This window comes from Microcebus murinus, chromosome 5 (assembly GCF_040939455.1).
Source record: "Microcebus murinus isolate Inina chromosome 5, M.murinus_Inina_mat1.0, whole genome shotgun sequence".
NCBI classification, from domain to species: domain Eukaryota; kingdom Metazoa; phylum Chordata; class Mammalia; order Primates; family Cheirogaleidae; genus Microcebus; species Microcebus murinus.
Window position 1 is genome coordinate 50,188,082 of NC_134108.1, and position 21,574 is coordinate 50,209,655.

Consider the following 21,574-nt stretch of genomic DNA (forward strand, 5'->3'; position numbering starts at 1 on the left):
TTAGCCAAGGGCAGAGGCACGAGCATCTCTAGCTGGAGCTGCCACCCAGAAGGAGCCCATAGTGTCTGTGGCCTTGGGCACCTCTGATTTCCAGCACCAGACTCTGGTTGTGGCCAGCGCCCTGAGATTTGGTGGCAACATCTAGATGACCTTTCTGCTTCTCATTCTGCATCTTACCAATAGTTCTTCACACTTTATCTTTTTGATCATTAAATGATTTCAAGTGTCTGGTCAGGATTGAAATGTTGGCAAGAGAGTTAGAAACAGAGGAAGGAATGAAGACTCTGCTAATCGGCCTCTTTCTTCCTCACACAGCAATTTTGCTAACAGATGCAATTACATTTGAGAGCTGTAGAGAACAGAATCTTATGTTTTATTTCTTTATTCATCATTTTACAAATGGAATTCACTGTAAAAAGGAAATTGCCTTTGTAGTTCAGTTCTTTCGGCTCTGCGCTGGAGTGCTCTGAGCTTCAGTTTTAACACCAGCTGCCGCTGCCACCTTGTTCCTGGTGGGTGCGAACCAGCCAGGGATGGAGGCTGAGAAATCAGGCAGAGTTCATTTAAATTCAATATATTTTTATTCTTTGTAAATACAATGAGTACAACCTTTTAACTTCACAAATCAGTTAATTCACTTTGTACAAGAAAAGTTTTACTCATCCTATGATAGTCCAAGTGCTGAATTTTTTTCTCAGTGCTAGTACCTAATAAATCAAAATGTGAAAAGTACAGCAGCTATTTAAAAATGTTTGTTTCTACATTTCCATAAGTATAGAGTCATACCAAAGGAGCAGCGTATAGTGTGGGACGATGCGTGTGTGTGTGTGCATTCAAGGCTTTACTAGAAACCAGAGTTTTCTGAAAGGCATTGAAGAGTCTCAGGCTGTTAGCAATGGGTCAGTCAAGAAACCATTCTCTCCTTGAAGTTCCTCCTGGCATTGCGTCCATGCTTGGTTACTGTCTGCTGTGACTCGCTGAACCATGAGTTTGGACCCCCCTTGCCTTTGGTTTCAGCACTATGTTAACGGGACAGCAATCTACCTCACTCAATCACTCATCTCCACTGTATTTGGTTTTGCTGTTTTTATTCATCCTCCCTTGACTTGTGTTCTTTTAGTAAAGCTCTTCTATTTTTGAGATGTTATCCAACCTGAAGTCCTGATGAGAATCTCATTTTCGTCCACCAATTCCTTTGACAAGGTTGCCTGGCCTATGGTATTAAAAAAAAGAAGAAGAAGAAGAAGAAAGAAAGCAAGAAAGAACAAAAGAAAGAGAAAGAAAAGGAAAAAGAAGATAGAGAAAAAGCGAATCGCATGGCACAAGCTACTTTTCACTTATTAACTCACTTCTGAAGGCCACTTAATAATGTATTACAATAGAAAGGAAACTTTGATAATACTTTTGCTTTAAAACCTAGCCATTATTTTTAAAATAAATGCTCCAACATAACATAGTTCTGAAGGCCGCAGTATGATGTTATTCACAGAGCTATATTTGGTTACCCAACTTCATATGCTAAAAAGGAAAACAAAGCACTACTTGAGTTTCAGCTGTTGATAGTTCAGCCCGATCTTCCAGGTAAGAGGCAGAATGGCACGGCCTGTGGCAACCCCCAATTCGCCACCCCTCCCAGGGCACAGCAGCAGGGAGTTTTCTGTGCAGGTGATCCTGTTGCACCCTCTTTCCTTCCCAGCCGCCCTACTCTGGTTGAGGCAGCAGGTCAGAGCTACTGGAATGCTTTCTGTCAATTGGCATTTTTTCCTGAAGGCTACACATTTCCAGGTTTATGCTTCCTGAAGGGTTTGTTAGTTGAGGCTTGTTCTCGTGGGTAGAAGTTCATTTGATACTGTCCCATCCCGAAAAGTGGGTACTTTGAGAGCTTAGATATCACTGGATTTGTACATATCTGAAAGCAGTCTTGTAATTGGCACGTTGCCGATGGTTTTCTTGAAAAACACTTCTTCTATGGTTGATGGGCTAATAGAACGTAAAGCTGGCAAAAGCAACAGGAGTTTTCCAAAGCGACAGGGTTGAGTGGGATATCTGGAATATGAGAAGCCATGAAAGCAAGGTCAGAGTCCAGTACCAATGGGAATTACCATCTTATACTTGAACACTCATCATCTCCAGTAGTATTTCCTGATGGGCCTCTTGAATACTATCCTTGCAACAGAGCCCTGACAGGCACTGCTGTCCCTGTTTTGCAGGTAGGTAGACTACTTGAGGCATGGAGAACATAAACAATGTCACCAAAATCACTTGCAGACTGTCTACATTAGCAAAGGGGTTGCATTTTCTTTGGAGAAGAAACAATTTTAAGAAACACGATACTAATTTTAAGTATAGTGTCCACGATAAGGCTAACAACAGAATCCACGTTTTCTAACTCCTGAGGCTCCTTCAGTAGGCTATTTCCCTCCAATAAAATGGCTCCTTTTTCTAAGCAATTCTCCAAATTATTATTCAGGCATTATACTTAGTCGCTCTCAGGAATAATTCCATCCTTATTACACTGCAAATTAAAGACTAAGTTCTGTTGGGTGGCAGTGCCACCCAACTTTCATGTCAATGCAATTGGCATATAATTAAAGATGTGAGAAATTGCTTAACAATTTCCTCTTTTAATGTCCAACATACATCTGGGCTCAGATGTGCAAGTTCAATTTTCTGCTGCCTTAGAATGCCTGCAAGCCCCCTCCTCCCTGCAGCACTGACACTCCTGCAGCCTATAGTTGGAATCAGGGATCAAGGCCCTCCATGAGGAGGGATTCCTCCACTGAAACAAACCACCTAAAAGATTGAGCTTCAGGGGCATATACCTGTGACTAGGCCAGGTTCAACCCAGGCCACAAGGTGTTAGAAACTAGGGGATATCAACATTTCTACAATGGAGTTGGCTGTGTTTAACTGCCTGATAACTTCACCCTGCAGATAGAGTCCAGGAGAGCCCCTTTCATGCATGGCTCTTAGCACTGGGCACACGAGAGCCCCTCTCTTCAACCACATACAAGGCTTATAATTCATTCTGAGCCTCCGAGGAGCTCATTTGGCTCTTCCAGTGCCCAGCTTCATGAGCACCCATGGACAGAGGCCACCAGACCACATTTAATCCTGTGGCGTGGAAATGGTGAGGCTTGTCTACATTAAAAACAAAAAACTAAATCCCACCACTTGCTCTGTTCCCTGTCCATAAAATATCACTGCAACTGTATTGAGTGATAGTGCACATGTATTTGTTTTTCCAAATTAAAGTGTCATGATTTGAAATTTAAAATCCACAGTGAATTATATATAGTAGGCACTTATTTGTTCAGAACTATAAAATGGAGCAGTACATAATTTGGGTACTTCAATTTACTCCCTAAATCCCACCACTTGCTCTCCTTGCTGAATGTGTCTCTTGTGTTTTCCAGAAAGTAGTCCCAAGATCCATGTCCCCCTTTCACCTTGCCACACCCTCTCTTCAACAGCTCTGTCTCCCTTCCTGGGATCAGAGAGAGTCAAAATAACTCTGCAGCGAGTTGGGGGCAGTGGCAGCCCGGACGATCTCTGCCATGTCTGCGGCATCTGCCCAACGTGCTGAATGTTTCCCGTGGTGAGAAACCACCGTGGGAAATAATCACTTTCAGAAAGGACGAATTTTGTAAAATCCATAGACAATCAACTCTTGATTTTCTGTGAATAGATTACCCACTCATCTACTCACCCACTTCTTTTATTCTCTAGTTGGGAAAGGGATGGTTAGTCAACAAAAATCAATTATCTATTATATGTGGAGTACTGTACCACCCAGAAACAATCACAATTTGTGTGTGTGCATGTGTGAGAGAGAGACAGAGAGAGAGAGAGAGAATCTGACTAATCAAAATTATTTTTTAGAGTGTCTATGCCACTGACTTCATCCATTAGCATAAATAACTGCAAGTTTCCTTTCAGGTTTAAGTGTTTGGGGTCTATCACAGAATTGCATATTTGATCTTCAGTTATAACAACATATAGTTTCTGTAAATTCCTAGCCTTCTCCTTATGTCCTAGATAAGTAGAGAAATAGCTTACAGAGCTATAACATACATTTAGCTCAGTCTCAGTTTGCATGTTAACTTTTCATTCCAATTTCAGATTTTATTTTTCTAGACAGCAAGGTGCTAGAAGAAAGTGTATTCACTGATTTGAAGGAGCTAAGAAATAAGGCATAGTCATTTTTGTCACAGTCTAAAATATTAAACTGTAGCTGTTGCTGATATGAAATAAGATTTCCATGCCAAAATAGATGTGTTCCTTCCACAAATAATTTTCTTGTTTTGGGGAGTAGGGGAGATGTAGTGTACTTGTGTTTCTCTAAAATAGACTGTTATTGATCTGTGGTTGAGTTTTCTCAGGTCACCCTCTCAGCAGTCCAGGGCATGCCTGGCTCCCCTCACTCACCCTTCCCCTTTTTCAGCTCTACCAGCTCCTCCTCAGGCTCTGGCTGCCCCGTTCTCCCTGCTGAAATCCATCAATCATTCAAGACCAACTCACATGTCCTCTCCTCCATCAATCAGCCTGTCTGGATTTTCCCTCACCTTCTCCAACTAGAACTCATTTATCCCACCCCTATGTTGCTTTTGTCTCTTCTCTGGTCTGAATTAGAGTGACACCTCTGCCCTCTTCTCGCAATGATAAGGGGAACATCTTGTTTTTTCTGGTACCTCACAATGCCCACCTAGAGCCCTGCACATGGTGAGTACTCGGCAAAGGCTTGACTGAATCAATAACTGGATATCATGTTCTTTTCAGTTTGGTGTACTTAATATCATGATGGCTCTAAATGTCAAAGGTCAGTTACAATATGCAAGTTAGTTTTTAGTGGGGTCGTAGAACCCCACTAAATTATGTACTGCTCCATTTTATAGTTCTGAACAAATAAGTGCCTACTATATATAATTCACTGTGGATTTTAAACTTCAAATCATGGCACTTTAATTTGGAAAAACAAATACATGTGCACTATTGCTCAATATAATTGCAGTGATATATTATGGACAGGGAACAGGTTTATTCATTCAGTATTCAAAAGAGGATTTATGGTAGAAACAAGGAGATCCTAGCAGATGTAATATCACACCAAATGGATAAAGTTGACTTGGAATTTCTCTGACCCCTTAGGTGGGGTAGCCATTAAAGGCCTCTACCCATTTGGTGTAGTTATTCCCAACACAGTAGTTGGGGCCGATGTTGAGATGATGGAGACAGGCTTTCAGGGGTCCCTTTCAAGATCAATCTAGAGGAAAAACAAGAATAGCAACTCTATTCTAATTTCAGGCATACCACAGTCCTAACTTAGGAATCTAAAGAGGTCCCATTCCTCTTTAAAAACCTGGCTTTTTTTGTTTTTTGCTTTTGAAAATGCAATCAGAAAGTCTATACCACTTGGTGGGCTTGGCCAGAGCTGGGATGGGAGGAGCTTTGCTGGAGCCCGGTGGCTGGAAGTTTCTACAAATAGCTAAAAACAGCCTCTGCCAGTGGGCCCTGCTTGGCCAGAACAGGTGGATGCTGGTGGAACCTGGTGGATGCTATGACTCAAAATAACAGATACCAATCACCAAAGCAGTATGACAAAACAACAGTATGACAGGGGAAAAGATGACCTCTCTGGAAGGTTCCCTGCCCTCCTATTTGGGATTGGCATCTGAAGAAAAGGTACTGCCTTTTCTCAAGGATGATGTGATCACTCTCTAATATAATCAACCATAACATTTTGGCCTTCATTCTTATCCCTGCCTATACCCATTCACGTGAATGTGTTCAACTATTTTGATGGATCAACTTGTTCAGCCGGGACAACTATAACATATCTGACAGTGCTTTCACTTTGATCATCTGACTTGATTGCTCCTCTCACCCACCCCGAGAGACAGGAAAAGACATAGATTAACTGGCTGGCAGCAGGATAATTAGTAGCAATGTTTGAACTGGCTTATTACTGCCTGCTCACACATTCACAATGGAGGCAATTTTCTTAAGTACACATTCAAGGTAAACAAGGGTCACCTGGTATGGATGTAGCTGTTGAGCGTTAGCTGAGCCTCGTCTTGAAGAGCTGCAATGGCGGCAGCATTCCTGAAACTTCTCAGTTCAGAACCGCTGTGTGTAGGAACTAGGAATGAAGACCAGGACACTGTGATAGGCAGCACAGGACATGCTGTGGGAATGCACGCCTCCAGAAGTGGATGCTAGCAGAACACACAGGGCCCCACAGCTACGCAACATGGGGCCAGACTAAGAGTATCAGCTCCCTTGAAAACCATCGCCTCTTTTTACAAAGGTCATGACGTCTGGACTTTGAGGTGGCTAAATCAGTGAGGTGGCAAAACTGGGGAAGGAGAAGAGAAAAGGGTCTGTGTCTGCTTACCAGCTTTAAAAGTGACGATGCATTTTAGACAGGCAAATTCAGTAGCATCTAACCGGAGTTGTCTAAACCGAGCCACCACCTCTTGTAAAGCCTGTATTTCAGATATGATCTTGTTCAGCTTCTGGGAATCTGTGTTGTCACCATTCATGCCTAGAATAAAAATATGGGATAAATGCTCTAATATGAAGGCATTTTCATGATTTAATATTGATTTTTGACAAAATCCTGCATATCAATATCTATTCAATTGTCACTTTAAGATATCTGATTCCATGTAAACTGGCTATATTGTATGAAAGTTAATATAAAATCTTCTCTTGGATGATAACAAACACAGTAATTTGCATTTAAATAACAATGCAAGCAGTCATGAATACAACAAAACAACATTATTTGCATTTAAATATAGATTTATAAATGACAGGTATACTCTATTGTTCATCAGGAATTTGTTATTCTTTACATGTTGTTCTTTTTTCAGTAATGTATTTTTATGGTAATTTCTACAACAAAGTCATTAAATTGTGCAATTCTTACCAGATACAGCCAGTAGAGTGTTAGCATCAACCGGAATGGCCCATTGTGCTATTCCTAGAACAAACAGTTCTCTCCAAGCATCTTCCAAAAGCATCAGCTGTCATACAATAGATGTATAATATAATATAGTGTGTAATTTATAAATTTATAAACAATTTCAATATGTAAATTTCCATTATTTTAAAAAAGTGTTTTAAGTGCCTGTCTTGGTAATTTTTTTTCCTGAATATTCTAGTTTTCCCTTATTTTTCTCATATTTTCCTTTTTGAAAAGGTGCCTATAGATATGCACATGCATTTGAGAGTCAGCCATTCCAATTCCACAAAGTTTGCTTCTCTCAGAAAAGGATTTGTCCCTCTTGTCCTTATATCTACCCATTCCTGACCACCTGGAAACTTCTCTGGAGACCTCGGCTTTATTAAAATTGAAATGTCACCGGCAGCTCAGCAGGCAGAGTCCCGCCTATGGAGTGCTGATATTGTCAAGGTTGAGGATTCCTGACTAAGCTTGCAGATCTGGTCCCTAATATTCCTGGAAGGTTGAGGGGGCTGGGGTGGAAGAGAGAGAGAGAGAGAGAGAGAGAGAGAGAGAGAGAGAGAGAGAGAGAGAGAGAGAGACCACTAATTCCCAAGAGGCCTGCGGGGGAAATCAGGGTGTAATTATGTTAATCGGGGTTTGCTGAGTTTACCTCATCTCACTGCCTGATTTTTCTGAGACTCATAAGTGGACAGCATCAAGGTGCTTGTCATTTTTAGTCTAATAAATTGTGCTACTGAATATTTAAAATGAAAATCTGTCTCCTTTTCCAAATTAATATACCAGATTCCACTTCACTGCAGTTTGCTTATTGTGGAAGGATTTCTACCCAAGGGCTAAGTGGCAGACAGTAAGTAAATTTTGTTTGGATTATAGAGTCTACAAATACTTGTTTTGAGAAAAAATAGCCAATTTACACACACACATGCATACACACAGAGCAAATGGTCAGAGCCAACAAGTAACTTGGTCAAAGATAGGATCTAATCACCTTGAAAAAAATTTTGTTTTTTTAAATCTATTAAAAATCAGCCTATTCTGAATTATTTATGTGAAAGAATTTCTTTTGGGGAGCTAAGAGCTGAAGGCTTGTAACCAAGGCTTGTAACCAAAATCACAATTAGACCAAAAGGTTTAATTTTTCAAAATGCTTTATTTTTAGTTTTATTGCATTAAGTACAGGAAATAATTTTAAAATGCAAGGTAAACAATATCTAATTCAGGCCATATTTGAAAATTCAGGCCATGAAAAAAAGAACATCTCATGCTGGAAGAATAAATGTTTTTAGCACATTGCCGAGTCTTTCTGTAAGAAACCTATTTCATATTAAGGGACGCTATCATACTTTAATGAGGTATGAAATGAATTGAAGCAATAAATCTTTTGCTTTTAGAACTACTTATTAACCTTTTGGGAAATTTGTCATTAATTTCCACAAATGTACTGTTAATGGCTAATGATTGTGAACACTTCATTTTCTTTCTTTCCCTTAAGATTAGAAAAATGATGGCAGAAGCCATTTCTGATATTCCTAACAACAAAATTTCTGGGTTTTAGTACAATGCAATTTTTAGCTGCATATAATTTTCCCCCCTCTGAATGTCATTTACAACCACAGAATTATGCAAAATGCCTATTTGTTTCCAAAATCTCTAAAAGCACTTAAAGAATCAGGGGAGATCCTAGCCTGCACCTTTGATCCCACACGCTGACAAATCAATGCCCAAAACTGTGAGTATCACAATGTAGAATATAGAATAATGAAACTAGTTCCAAAAATCTCATGAGGGAATACTCTTGTCACCTTCTATTTCTCTCATTTATAATATTCTTAGAAAACATTGTCTTATCAACAGTTTTAAAAATCATTATGATCTTAAAATTTGAGATTAAATTTGATGTTCCAATTAAACCACAAAAATAAAAAGATAATGTTCTTGTATGTGTGCTTTTCATACACCAGATTTTGCTTTCCTGAAATAACATAATTACATTTCTTACTAAGGATTACATAGGTAGATATTTTGAACCCACAAAAAGAAGCTAGTAAAAATAGTTTTCTCTTTGCTGTTAAGAACAGATGCCCTGGCCGGGCGTGGTGGCTCACGCCTGTAATCCTAGCACTTTGGGAGGCCGAGGCGGGCGGATTGCTCTAGGTCAGGAGTTCGAAACCAGCCTGAGCGAGACCCTGTCTCTACCAAAAAAAAATAGAAATAAATTAATTGACCAGCTAAAAATATATATACAAAAAATTAGCCGGGCATGGTGGCGCATGCCTGTAGTCCCAGCTACTTGGGAGGCTGAGGCAGTAGGATCGCTGAGCCCCAGAGATTGAGGTTGCTGTGAACCAGGCTGACGCCACGGCACTCACTCTAGCCTGGGCAACAAAGTGAGACTCTGTCTCAAAAAAAAAAAAAAAAAAAAAAACCAGATGCCCTGACGTATATAGGGGCTATGGCCTTTTATAAGGCTGAGCATTGTTGATTCTTTCCCAAACCCCTTTCTCCCAAGACCTCAGTGTCCTGGTGGTCATACCTGGTCTTGCAAAGACAGCGTGGAGAAAGCTGGCACACTTTTTGCCCACTTGATGCTCATAAAGAGAAGCCGGGCAGCTGATTCACACACCGACTCTGTGGCCACTTCATAGAGATACATTGGGGTCCCATTCACTTCATGAGGGTACTGAAAGGGGAAGAAAGAGACACTTGGAATTGAGCAAACCGCAGCTTTGAAAGAAGAGCCAAGCTTTTAATTTCTAGTTAAAACAGGGAAGGGGATAAAAAGGCATTTGGATATTTTGCTTAAATGCACAGTTGCCATCAGTGAGTAAAAAACAAACATCTATAGAGTTTGAGAAGTAGTAATACTTGTTGGGGGAAGCCCATTTCCACTCTTAGGGAGTCTCTTCTTTGCAGAGGGGCCTCTGGCTTTTCTATCCCCTGTAGCAAATTTTCCTCGGGCTGAGCCAAGTGCCAGGCCTGGCTCCCAATTTAGACAAGAGCTGCTTGCATTTGTGTAAATAAAAATAGATGTGAAAAAAGTATAAATTAATAGGCATCCCAAACACAAATATGCATATGAGTATTTTTAGAAAGGATTAGTATATTATGGAAATATTTCAATTAGACATCTTAATCATTCACAGAGCATTCCCATTCATAACTGACAACATATTCATAACACTACTTTCCTGAGCTTATTATACACATCAAGGGTAAGAAAGTAATATTAAATACGAGGTGTGTGTGTGTGCCCAGGTGTTTGGCTTCCCTGCAGTGTGAGGCTGCAGCCGGCCCTCCCCTGGGGAAGACCCTAGCCCCTTCTCTGCCTGGAGTAGAGCCTTGGGTGGGTACCAGCTGGAGGCCTGGAGGGTAGTCCCTAGGCAGCAGCCTTTCCAGGCTGTGGCCCTGCTAGTAGGGGTTCAATCCTGGTGTAAATCCATCTGGCTCAGAGGTGAGTGAGGGGAACATGGAAAATGAACTCAGAGTTTTCAAACCATACGGCCAGTATGAACTCCACGTTTCTCTCTTGGATTAAAAGCCCATCACTTTGCCCAAGATAATAGATGTGGAGATTTGTAACTCTGGGCCCTTCCTCCAGCTGCAGCCAGCTTCTTTGCATTAAAAACAAACGTCTGTTCTTCTGGCCTCCAGGGACACTTAAGGCTGCCCTCTGGGTGCCCAAGGGCCCAAGGCTGCCCTCTGGGTGCCCAAGGGCACTTAAGGTGCCCAAGGGCTCCGCCCGCCACCAATCACCAGCGGGTGTTTCCTGAAGGTTCCTGGGCTCCACCCTAAACTTGCTGCAAGGGAATTTCTAGGGGGTGGGATCAGAAGTCCACCTCTGTAACCACTCAAGAGGTTGACTCTGTACTACAGTTTGAGCACCCTGCGCTCAGCAGGGGAGAGCAGGAGGCCTGGAGCTCCCTGCAGAGACCAGCCCAGCACCCGGAGGTCTCTCCACCTTTTGTCTGACCAAATCACAGTTCAGAAGGACGGGGTGTGTCCCTCTCCTCCTTTTGCTCAGAACGAGTCTCTCTGGACCCGGCAAGGCCACTGACCTTGGGTGTGGGCTGAGCCAGGCTCACGAGGGTCTGCCGCTCGGGGGTGGCGGACACCGCGGCCAGCTCCAGGCTGTGCGGCTCCAGCTGCGTGACCGCAGTGAAGAAAGCCGGCGCGGGGAGCGCCGCCGAGGGGAAGTGCGCGGCTGCCCCGTTCTCCTCCTTGTGTCCACGGAAGTAGAGGGCCACCTGCTTGCGGATGGTAGACGTACGAGGACCCCGCTCGTGCTGCACGGCTGCAAAGACAGATGGACGCACGCCCGCTGTCAGAGACGCCGCGACACTTAGCCACTGCCCCGCTCCCCGGCCCAATGTCACGCCCGAGCCACGGTCGCCCAACAGGTAAAGAGAAGGAGGGAGAGGGAATGTGAGGGGGAAAGGCGCTCTGAGATGGTCTAACCCCTACACTGAACAGATCCGGCCCCGAGCCGCGGCGGAGAAGAGGAGCCCGCGTCCAGAGTGCCGCGATAACGTCAGACCTCGAGCGAGACTCGGTGTGTTCACTGTCCGTTCAGGGCTCCTCCCCGCTCGGGAGGGTCTCGGGAAACCAGAGGCCCTGGGGACCAGAGCAGCTAGGTGTGCTCGCCCCGTCTTAGGGGAGAGGGAGCGCCAGGCACTCCAGGCACAACGTCTCCGCCCAGACCTTTCCAGTTCTATCCAAGAACGACTACTCCCACCCCCACTTCCCGCCCCCACAGATACGGCTTTTGGCCTCCGAGGGCCCCAGGAGAAAAGGACCCGAGCCTTGGGGACGCTGGGGGATGGGACAAGGGAGAGCCCGTCTCTGAGCATGATCGACGCAGGGGAGATGTGACTAGTAAAAGTGACAGTTTAAAGGACCAAATTAATTCAGAGCAATCTTCCGCCCGCCGAGCTTAACAACTTCTCAATACACACGTTCAACAGGTTGGACGCTCCCTCTTGCTTCCCGCACGCTGTGGAGGAAGGAGCTCTCCCTGACAGACGTCGTGCGTCCTGGAGCTGCCACCTGGCCCGCGGCGCATCCTGTCTGTCCCCAGGCCCCACTGCGCCCTCTAGCCCATTACTCCCGCTCCCCGCCTGGGCCTGGGGCGCCCTCGCCAGGCCGCCACGAGGGGCGCAGCTGGATCTGGGCTCTACGTCCAGGAAGCATCCTGATCGAGTTCCCGCAGCACGCGTTTAAGAGCCTTGGGGAGGTGAGTGTCGGAGGCACCCACAGGCGTCACTCTGCCTCTCCAGCCCCTTTTCTCTCTTTTATGTACAACCGAGAGAAGGCGCTGGAAAAGCCCAGCTCAGCCCAATGGCCCTTCTGATCTTGGCATCTTGTGAATTTGCAAACAAGGGCTCGAAATTCCGCTTTGCAAACAAGGGCCCTCTTCCAACAAGCCAGGATCTCCTCCCCGGGAGACTACGTGGACTGGGAGATCCTAGGAGAGGCCAACAGGCTTAGGTGTGGCCACGAAGGACTGCAAAGACAGGCAAGAAGACTTTAGGACAGGAAGCAGAAAATGCGCGCGTGTCCCCAGCAGAGTGGGGGTCCTCCAAGCGCTGCTTTTGTGGGGGTGGTTGTGGGGCGCAAGTTTCTGATGGCTTTGCCCTAGGGAGTTCAAGGGGTCGCCCGCGGGATCATGCTGAGTGACTGGAAGGATACGACTGAAGGCCCGAGGCCAGTTCTCAGTCTCTAGAAAAAAGCGCTTGGGAGATGATTTACATGCATAGGGCTGCCATGTATTTTCTGCAGGTGTAATTTACTTACTACTCAATCAACATTAGAAGAATAAAGGGATGCACTGATTACCATCTTTGTTCATGTTGACTTCCAAACACTTCTTCAGCCGACACGCTCTGCACTGGTTTCTGTGTGTCTTGTCCACGGGGCAGCCTCCCTGGAACAGAGCGCAAGCGGTCAGCGGCCCCCGGGGGGCCTTGAGGCTGGAAACCTGAGGCCGGCGCCCGGCGGGGGCAGCGGCGTGGGGGCGGGGCCGCAGGCCCTGGAGTGGCGAGCCTGGGCCAGCGAACCGCGGGGGCTTTGGGCACCAGCAAGGCCAAGTAGAGAAGGATCTGGGACTTCCCAGGCTACTTCAAGAGGGCCAGCCCCCGCCCCTAACAAAGCAGCCCAGGAGAAGAAGTCCTTCTCCAAGCAGGTGAAGGATCAGAACCCCTGGTTTGCCAGATCCCGCAGAGCCGGGAGAAGCTCGCTAGGGGAGCGCCAGTCGCGGAGCGGTGGAGTAGGGAACAGACTTTTCAGGACCGAAGACAGCGACCCGGCCCCAGAGAAGTAGGCCTCTGAGCTCAGTTAGCAGCAGGCTTTCGGGTCCGCGTCCACGCCACGCCCCCTCCCGCGGAAGATTCTTTCCGCTTTGAGCAGTTTGGTCTACCTCTTTCTGTCACTTCCTAGGCAATCCCATTTACCTGTCAGATAAATCTCTCCCATTTATTCTTCACTCTCCTGTTACCTCATTTTTGCTTTTATAGTTGAAGCCATCCCTGTAACAGCATTTTGAGAGTTGTCTTAAAGACTAGCCTCAGCCCAGCTTCAGTGGAAACAGCCATTCCTGGAAGCTGAGGCTGAAGCCAGATCAGTTAGGATGGCAAGGCCTACAGAAGGCGAGGGTGGGAAAGGAAGAGCCAGGGCCTGGGCAAAACCTAAAAATGCCCACTATGTAAATATGACCAGGAAGATAATATGATGGACTGTCTGACAAAATGATAATATGAACTGAGATTATTAGCACAATAACTGATTAAATAGTAGTTGCTCTTTAGAAATGTATATCTGAAATATACATCAGAGAAAATAAATGCTTTACCTAATGCAAATTTCTGAAAAAAATATTGGCCATTAAAAGAAGAAATCTACAAAGTTTCTTTTGGAATTTATTCAGTATTAGGTGTCATTACTGAGGGAACATATACACAGATACATAGTCATATATGCATATGAGTTTTATACATAGAAAATGTCCAAGAAGTTTGGCATTTGCCCAAATTTATATAAGTTGTTACCATTACTTTTGTAGTGGGAAAAGAATAAATAAATGTATTTCTATTTTGCTCCATAATCTCAAAAATTCATATACTCTGTGAGTATATTTTTTCCCCTGAGATATCCTTTAGGGGAAAATTACACACTAGAATGCAGTTTTATGAGATCACACTCCTCCAATTTAAAATGTTTATTTATTTAAAATTAGGGTGGGACAGGAGCTCATAACCATTTCAAAATGTCCTCATTACTGTTAATGATAAATTGAAATATTATTTAGCAAACTTTAGAATCAAAGAGAGAAAGGAAATAATTTTTGTTTCTTAAGTGAATTTTTCAGGGCATCTTTGCTGGCCAATGTAATAATTCAATGTAAAGTGGTTTAAAAAACTTATTATATATAATCATATGTCTGTCTTCAAATGGTATCCTTCCAGTATTCTGATATACATGAAAATGCAAGATGGAAGCCTTCATTAGTTCTTAAGTGTGTCTTCAAATCAGATCAAATGTATATAAATATCTGGTGCCTGAGAAAAGGATGAGCGCCTCAGCTCTGAGCATTTGTTCTCTTTACAAGGAGAGGAACACCAGCCTGATGAGTCTATTATCACTCCTTTACAAGTACTTGGACTGATATCAATATGTTTGAATTGATAGCCATCCTCTTTTAAAATATCAAGCATAACATCTGAGATTTTGATTCCCCAATTCTGTGCATTGCATAAAAGTAAAAGGCTAACTAGAAGCCTGCTCAAATATGACAGCCCACAGTAATCCCACAATCCTGTGGAACTACTGGGATACAGTCCTATGTATGTATAATATGAAGTGTCCATATAGTGAAGCTAGAAACTGATACAGTTCTGAGTACTCAATTAAACAGATAACAGTGCTAGATAGTTCAAAATAACTTATGCAAATGCAAATGTATTCTTGTTTTTGCTATTAATCCAAATCTAACAGAAATTGATATGAGCAGACATGACTTCAGAAAAAGATGTCAGAATAATTCACTAGCACCAGACGATATATGCATACATATGTATGTATCATATATTTATTAATTAATGAAGATGATTTACTCTTTGGTTACCAAAGGATAACTCTTGACTAATGCACCCTCAGGGATCTTCCCTGGAGTGAAGGTGGAGGCCTTTGTGCTGAGGGTTTGTGAGCCTGGCTAAGGAGAGGACAAAGCATGGAGGTTGATCTCCTGGGTGGAAATAAGCCTATTACTGAGCTAGAAACTGAGTCAAGGGGTTCTGCTCACCCTGGAAGCTCTGGCTCACACTCAGCCCATGCCCTGCCTCCTCTGTTTCTTTGAGACAGTTCTGCCTGCTCAAGATCAAAGCACAATGAACTGGGCACATCTTCTAAACAGAGAAGGAGGAAGGAGATACAGGAAGCTTGGGGAGCATCCCAGTTGCACCTTCCTTTCCAGCAGTCTCCTCTTCCTCGCCCTGCCCTTTTCTCACAAAGCCCAGCTAAAGGCACATGGGTGGCCCATGCACAGTTCCAGAGCAGCCCTGCCTCTCTGGAGTTGAAAGGAACAGCCCCTCAGAGAACACTGCCTCTCTCTTCCCAAGGGCCAACACTCACTTTGGGTCTCAGCTAAAGGTGGTAGTGACCTTGACTTAGATGCCTGTGTGCCTTTTACTTCTGCTATCTTACGTAGGCAGTAGTCAGGGGACTGAGCTTGGGTGGTGCTAGGAATGGGGTGGGGTGGGCAGGCAAAATAACATGACTCTTTCTCCTGTTTGCAACTTGTGGTTTGGATTCTAAAGTTCCTTAGGTCCCCTGGGCCAGATTTATAACTACTAGATAGATGTAGGCCTTACCCAGTGTCAAAATCTGTGAGAGGATTTAAAAAAAAAAAAAGGTGTAAGGAGGCTCTGGGATTACAGACTTCCTCCTGCAAACTCATCTGTCCTCCCTCGCCTCTCCCGGCCTTTGCCCAGCCAAAGGGCCTCCGAGAGTCTAGGCAGGAAGGAGGGGGAGGTCAGAGCTGGGTCTCTGCTCACCAGTGGGGAAACTCAGAGGAGACCTTGGCACAAACAAAGCGGAGAAGAGGCAGCAGAGGGGAGCTGGGCACTGCAGCCCTGGCTAAGGTACCTGGTTTCCAGATTTGCAGACATATGTCCTATTCCTTCGGATACTCCGTTTGAAAAAACCTGAGCAGCCGTCGCAGGCGTAGACTCCGTAGTGTTTCCCCGAGCTGCGGTCGCCACACACTTTGCAGGGGATATCTAAAATGCGGCCTGAAATCGCAGGAAAGACAGGGAAGGGAGAAAGGGGGAGAGGGAAAGGAGGGCAGAGAAGAGCGAGGAAAGGGGAGAGGGAGAGAGAGATGCTAAGCAATCTGACCTCTGAAGGGATTAGCACCGAAGCTGCGGTAAAAGCAAATAATGAAGTGATTTTATAGCCAAACTTTTTTTCCTTGAGCAAGTGTCAGTTTCCTACAATGAGCATTATTCATGCACCGCTACATGTATTTGGGTCTCCTCTAATCGCCGAGACCCATTTTGGAATAAAAGATTACAGCAGGCCCGGGCGGTAGCGCTGCCCGACGCTGCCTTTCTGCTCCGCGGAAAGTTTGGCCGCCTCCCTCCTTCGCTCTTGCATTTAACAGAGAAAGTTGTTAGTGAGCGCGCGAGGAGACAAACTTGAAATGTAAAAGGGAAAAGAAGAAAAACAAACACGGCTGGAACCAGGGAAGGCAGCTGGAAGGCAATCGAGTTTTCTCTGAGCTCTGTGCTGCGCCGTTGTTATTATTAGGATTATTATTGTAATGCTAATACTCGGATTATTAATGATAATAAGGGTAGTGGTAATTGCGCAACTTTCCCTTTACCTATTAAAAAAAATGCTTGGTGAATCGCTTTTGAGAAATTATTTCTTTTAGCAAAAAATCATTTTCTCCTCAAAGTAGCACCGGGCTAGGCAAGTGAGGAGAGCGAAGCAAGTTGTCCATTCCGTGGCGGGTTAGTGTGGGACAGCCACTCCTCCTCCCTCCACGCCCCAAGTCCTTTCTCCCTGAGAGGGCCTCCTCAGCCTTGGTCCTGTGTGGGTCTCTTCCTCCTGGTTTCTCTGTCGCTGTCGCAGGCTGATTTTTTAAAAAAGGATTTGACTGATTTCTCTAAGCTGTTTCCCCCCACTCCCACTGGACCCCAGCCCAAGAGAACTTTCCCAGGAATCCTCTCAAGCCTGCGGTGGCCAGGGACCATGGAGGAGTGTTAGGGAGAAGGTAATATGTGAACATTCAGAAAGGGAGGAATTATTTTTCTCTAAGGTGCACGAGTCCAACAAGTACTTGAAGCAGCTTATAGGGACTTTGAAATGCTTCCTCCTCCCCCCAAAAGGGAGTATTAAAATGTTAATTAACATTTTAATTTTTAAAAATAATAATAGTTAATAACTATTAACTTATTGACACTTGATTTTCCTGTGGTTACCCACCCAGTCTGGGCCTCCAGTCTGGGCCCCGCTGGCCTCAGGCCTCTTTGAAACTCGGCAGCTGTTCCCAGGAGCACTTAGGTTGGGGAGTGGGGTTAGGTTAGAGTGAGGAGAGGCAGGAGTTGACGACGAATGGGCAGGGGAGTGGGGGAGGTGAGGGTGCGGCGTGGGGAGGACCACCGAGGCATCAGAGGTTGGAACTTGTTCCTGGATTCCGAGGAGTACCAGAGGGCTTGTACCCTAGGTCCGGGTCAGCCTCAGGTGGAGAGGGGGAGAGCGCGGGGGACCATGCTGGGTGGGGGTTTTCGGTAACGACCAGGCTCGCCCCGGGTAATTACAACCCCGCCGCAGCACCTGCCTATAGAGCCACCAGTGACCCGTCAAAAAGAGTAGCATGGGAATTCGGACGGCGACAAAGGCCGGCAGGGGAGGCGCGCGGCGCGGCGGCCACCGGCTTGGCGCCCCCTCTCCCGTAGGGCGGGAGGGGAGATTGTGCTGGGAGAGGGAGGGGCTGGAAAGAGCCAGGAGAGGCCACATTGGGTCTTGTCCTCCATCCCCTCTGGCCTGTCACTGGGCCCAGGGGGACTCACGGTCGCCCAGAAGCCAGGGTCGCAAGCTCTCCTCACGGCACTCCCTCTGGAAGCAGTAACTTGGTTTCCATACTCTGCAACCAACCTCCTCTGCATAACACACGCCCTCTGGCCGCGTTGGGGTCCATGTTTGGGGCCCTGGGATACTGTCGCCCCAGCTATCCTCTTCCCCGTGGCACTACAGATGATGCCAAGATAAGCTCACGGGAGCAGCAGTGGTGGGGTCTCTTCTCCCCACTTTCCATCGGGACACGAGGTCTGTGACACGCATCTCTGGAGGAACCCAGTGGGGGTGGAGGGAAGACCAGTACGGGGTGTATAACCCTCCTTGGACTCCCGAACTGTCACCCCCTTAGGCTGCCACCGACGAGGGTCGGCCCTGGCTCTGCCCAGACCTCTGAGCCGGGTCTCCTGGGGCAGATTAGAGACCGGCAACCAGGCTGGGGCGGGGTACAGGAGGGAGGGACGCGAAAATTCCAGGGCATAGCCGGTCTGCGCCACCCAGCCACGTTAAGGTGACTCGGGGTCACGAGACAAGCTGGTTGACCCCTTTGCAAAGCTCCTCTCATTTAGCAAGCAGAGCGAGCTCCGACGTGAGGCGAGCCGGAGTTTCCTGAAGCTGGTAAACCGTTCTTAACTTCCCTCGCCAGGGGGTCCCCTCAGGGCTTTTTGTGTGTCATAATTGCCTAAAGATATATGGCAGCTTCGATTACTGTAATTACCATCAGAGGCTGTTGAAAGAAGTTAGTCTGGGCTGCAGGGGTGACTGGCCAGGGTCTTGTTACCACCCAGGCGGGACTCCGGGTGACATCGTTCTGCTCTCCAGCCGGGGGAAGCCAGGCAAGGCGGGGGCTGCAGACCTTGCTCCTGGCCCAGTCCTGACCCGGCCCGCTGCGCGCCGACCTCCTCGCCGCCCCGGGCGGAGAACCGTGGGTTTCGGGTCTGCTGCCGCCACCGGTCTGGAAAGGGCCTGGATGCAGCGGCGCCGCGGGCGGGGCCGCCGTCCTGCCGGCCTGGGAGCCCTCAGCAGCGGCGGCCGGACCTGAGCGGGGGCTCCAGGCTTCCAAGGCTAAGCCCAGGCTCTTGGGAGGTTAGAAAGCTCCAAAGTTTCCTCCGTGTGCCCACTCCGCCTTCTTTCCCCAAAGTTCGGAGGGTCCACCTGCGTGCCAGCCCACAGAGCGCGGGCGCAGCCCCAGGCGTGCGGAGCTTTGCTCCCTTTCCTCGCCCCTGAGGCTCTGTACCCCGAAGTGGGCTAGAAAGCCCGAGGCTCCTTACTTCCAGAGGTATAGGCAAGGGCCTGTCTCGGGGCAATCGAGCCTGGAGGCCTGCGGAGGCCCGCGGGCTTCGGTTTTTCCAGTGGAGGCTCCGAATGAGACAGGAAAGGCCTCCTTGTGTGCACCCTGGGAAGGACACTAACCCCGGGAACGCGGGCAACGAAAAAAACGAGCTCACCTCGCCTCCCAGAGAGTGGAACAGCGAGGACCAGGGTAGGCCCAGGGCTCACGGGAAACGCCAGTCCGGCGAAAGGGTCTGCTCTGCATCGCGGCTGCGGTTAAGGCTCCTTCTCTCCTCCCTCTGCCCCAGCTCTAAACACTTCTCCTTCTCTCTTTTTGCTGTCGTTCATTTTGCTCTAATTTTTTAAACCGCAGCACCCAAACCAAAACAAATGGACAAAGAGTGGAAACACAACCTCCTTCTCTGTGGGGGCGTGGGGGGGGCGCAAGGGCGGGAATTGCATCCCACTTAAGTGAGACTTCATTATCAGTCCTCAGAAGTGTCTCAGATTCTCCCAACTTTCAAAGACTCACCACAATGAAGATGAGGGAGGGAGGATGGGGAGGGAAGGAACGCACATAGCGCCAAAAATGCCATAGGCGAAAACAACCCGGGCGGCGGGAGAACTCCGGACGTAGGGACTGCAGCAGCGGCCGCGCTCAGCGCTGGACCCTGGAACCGCAGCCTCGGGCCGCGGGAAGGCGGGAACTGAAATGCCCGGGGGAGAATCCTAGAACGGCGGGCGCCAGCTCAACGCCAGCTCAGGCCTGCACATTCTCGGGTTCTGCAGCAACCGTACATGCAAATACCCTAGCACACACAAGTAGCCCTGCACTGCAGCGTCGAGGGCCGGTTAGAGGTCAGCAGAGGCTTGCCGTTCGGTGGGAAAGCCCGCAGCTAGGAAGTTCGAGGAAGGAGAGAGGCGCGCAGAGGGAGCAGGCCGCGCACTCCTGCCTCTGCTGAGCTCTGGCTCGAAAAGTCCTTGGGATTAGGGATTTGGTCCTCTCTTTGCTAGAGTAGTTCGCCATACTTTAAATTCCCCAGTTATGACCTACGCGGATTTAGGATTAAGGAAAATGTGACTTTTAAATTGTTTCTGCTTCCCAGTTTGCAGGATTATTTGAAATAGCTAGAAACGGGGTGCAAAGCATTCCATTCAAAATCCGCTTTGCAGAGTTGCTTTTGCGCTCTGGAGCTCGGAGTTTTGAGCGAGTGTGTTTATTGTGTTGCCGCCCGGAGCCGAGGCCCAGTTCCCGCCCCCGTTGCCCCACCCGCACAGCACCTGGCGGCTAAACGAAGGCAACTCGCCTGACTGGTGGGCTGCGTGGGTCGCAACCTCCCCACCACACCAGGGGTGGGGGATCAAGCAATCCAGAGGCAGCGAAATTGCTCTCCCCTCACCACGAAACGCTCCAACTCACGGTCTGCAAGGAGCTGGGTCAAGCGCACGCGCCCGCTGGAGTACCTCTCCGGGGCTCGGAGCCGCAGCTTCCCGGGCAGGACCTCCCCGGCTTCCCCCGCTCGCCCGCCCCAGGCTGAGCGCCTAGGCCCCGCGGCGGCCCGAGAGGTACCCACTTGTTGATCCGGCCGGTTTGCTCATGCTGGCTGTCCCGGGACGGAGCGGTTGGTGGGCGCTGCCCGAGTCCCGGCCGGCAGCGCCCGCCTCGCCGCCGGGCGCCGCCGCTCTCCAGCCGCCCTCCAGCCTGCGAGGCTCCCGGGCCGGACAGGTGGGTGTCAGTGGCTCGCTGCGCTGCTCCCCGGGCGCTCAGAATTCGTTCCACAGTGGAAATTTAAGCATTCTTAAGTTTCTTCCCGGCTCTTGCAAAACTGCAGCTGCTGGGAATGCTGTTTGCTATGGACACACGCATGGACAGATGGACAGGCAGACTGAGGAAGAAGGGAGGAGGACAGCAAGAGAGGGGTGTTGAAGGACAGAGATGGAGACACGAAAATGGTCTTCCTACGGAGCAAAAGGGGCAAAATCCCTCTCTCTCCCCATTCCTGTCACTGGGTCTTCAAGCTCTCCCCTCTACACAGGCATGTAGAGTGTGGGCAGATCTCTACAGACCGCTGGTCTTCCAAGGAAAGAAGGAAAACACAACCGCAGTCTCAGAGGTGGATGGGCTCGGCGCTGCCGGAACCGGAGCGCGGAGTGGGAAAACTAGATTGCTGGGAAATCCTCCAAGGGAAGCGGCGGCCAGGTCCCGGTTTCCGGGGAGAGCCGCGCACGCAGCGGCAAAGGGTCCCCGAAGTTCATTACCCC

The 21,574-nt window shown here is 47.7% G+C and overlaps 1 protein-coding gene across 1 annotated transcript; it reads right to left on the reverse strand.

Annotated features, from left to right (window-relative positions):
* Nucleotides 1-573: 573 nt before the first annotated feature.
* Nucleotides 574-20,962, reverse strand: NR2E1 (nuclear receptor subfamily 2 group E member 1). The gene is made up of 9 exons (XM_012753284.3): nucleotides 20,887-20,962; nucleotides 16,106-16,251; nucleotides 12,803-12,890; nucleotides 11,026-11,261; nucleotides 9,504-9,650; nucleotides 6,932-7,028; nucleotides 6,395-6,544; nucleotides 6,034-6,139; nucleotides 574-2,046 (listed from the first exon to the last, which is right to left on the reverse strand). The coding sequence occupies exons 1-9, from the start codon at nucleotides 20,909-20,911 to the stop codon at nucleotides 1,884-1,886; spliced, it is 1,158 nt and encodes a 385-aa protein (XP_012608738.1). The 5' UTR covers nucleotides 20,912-20,962; the 3' UTR covers nucleotides 574-1,883.
* Between the last annotated feature and the right edge of the window lie 612 nt (nucleotides 20,963-21,574).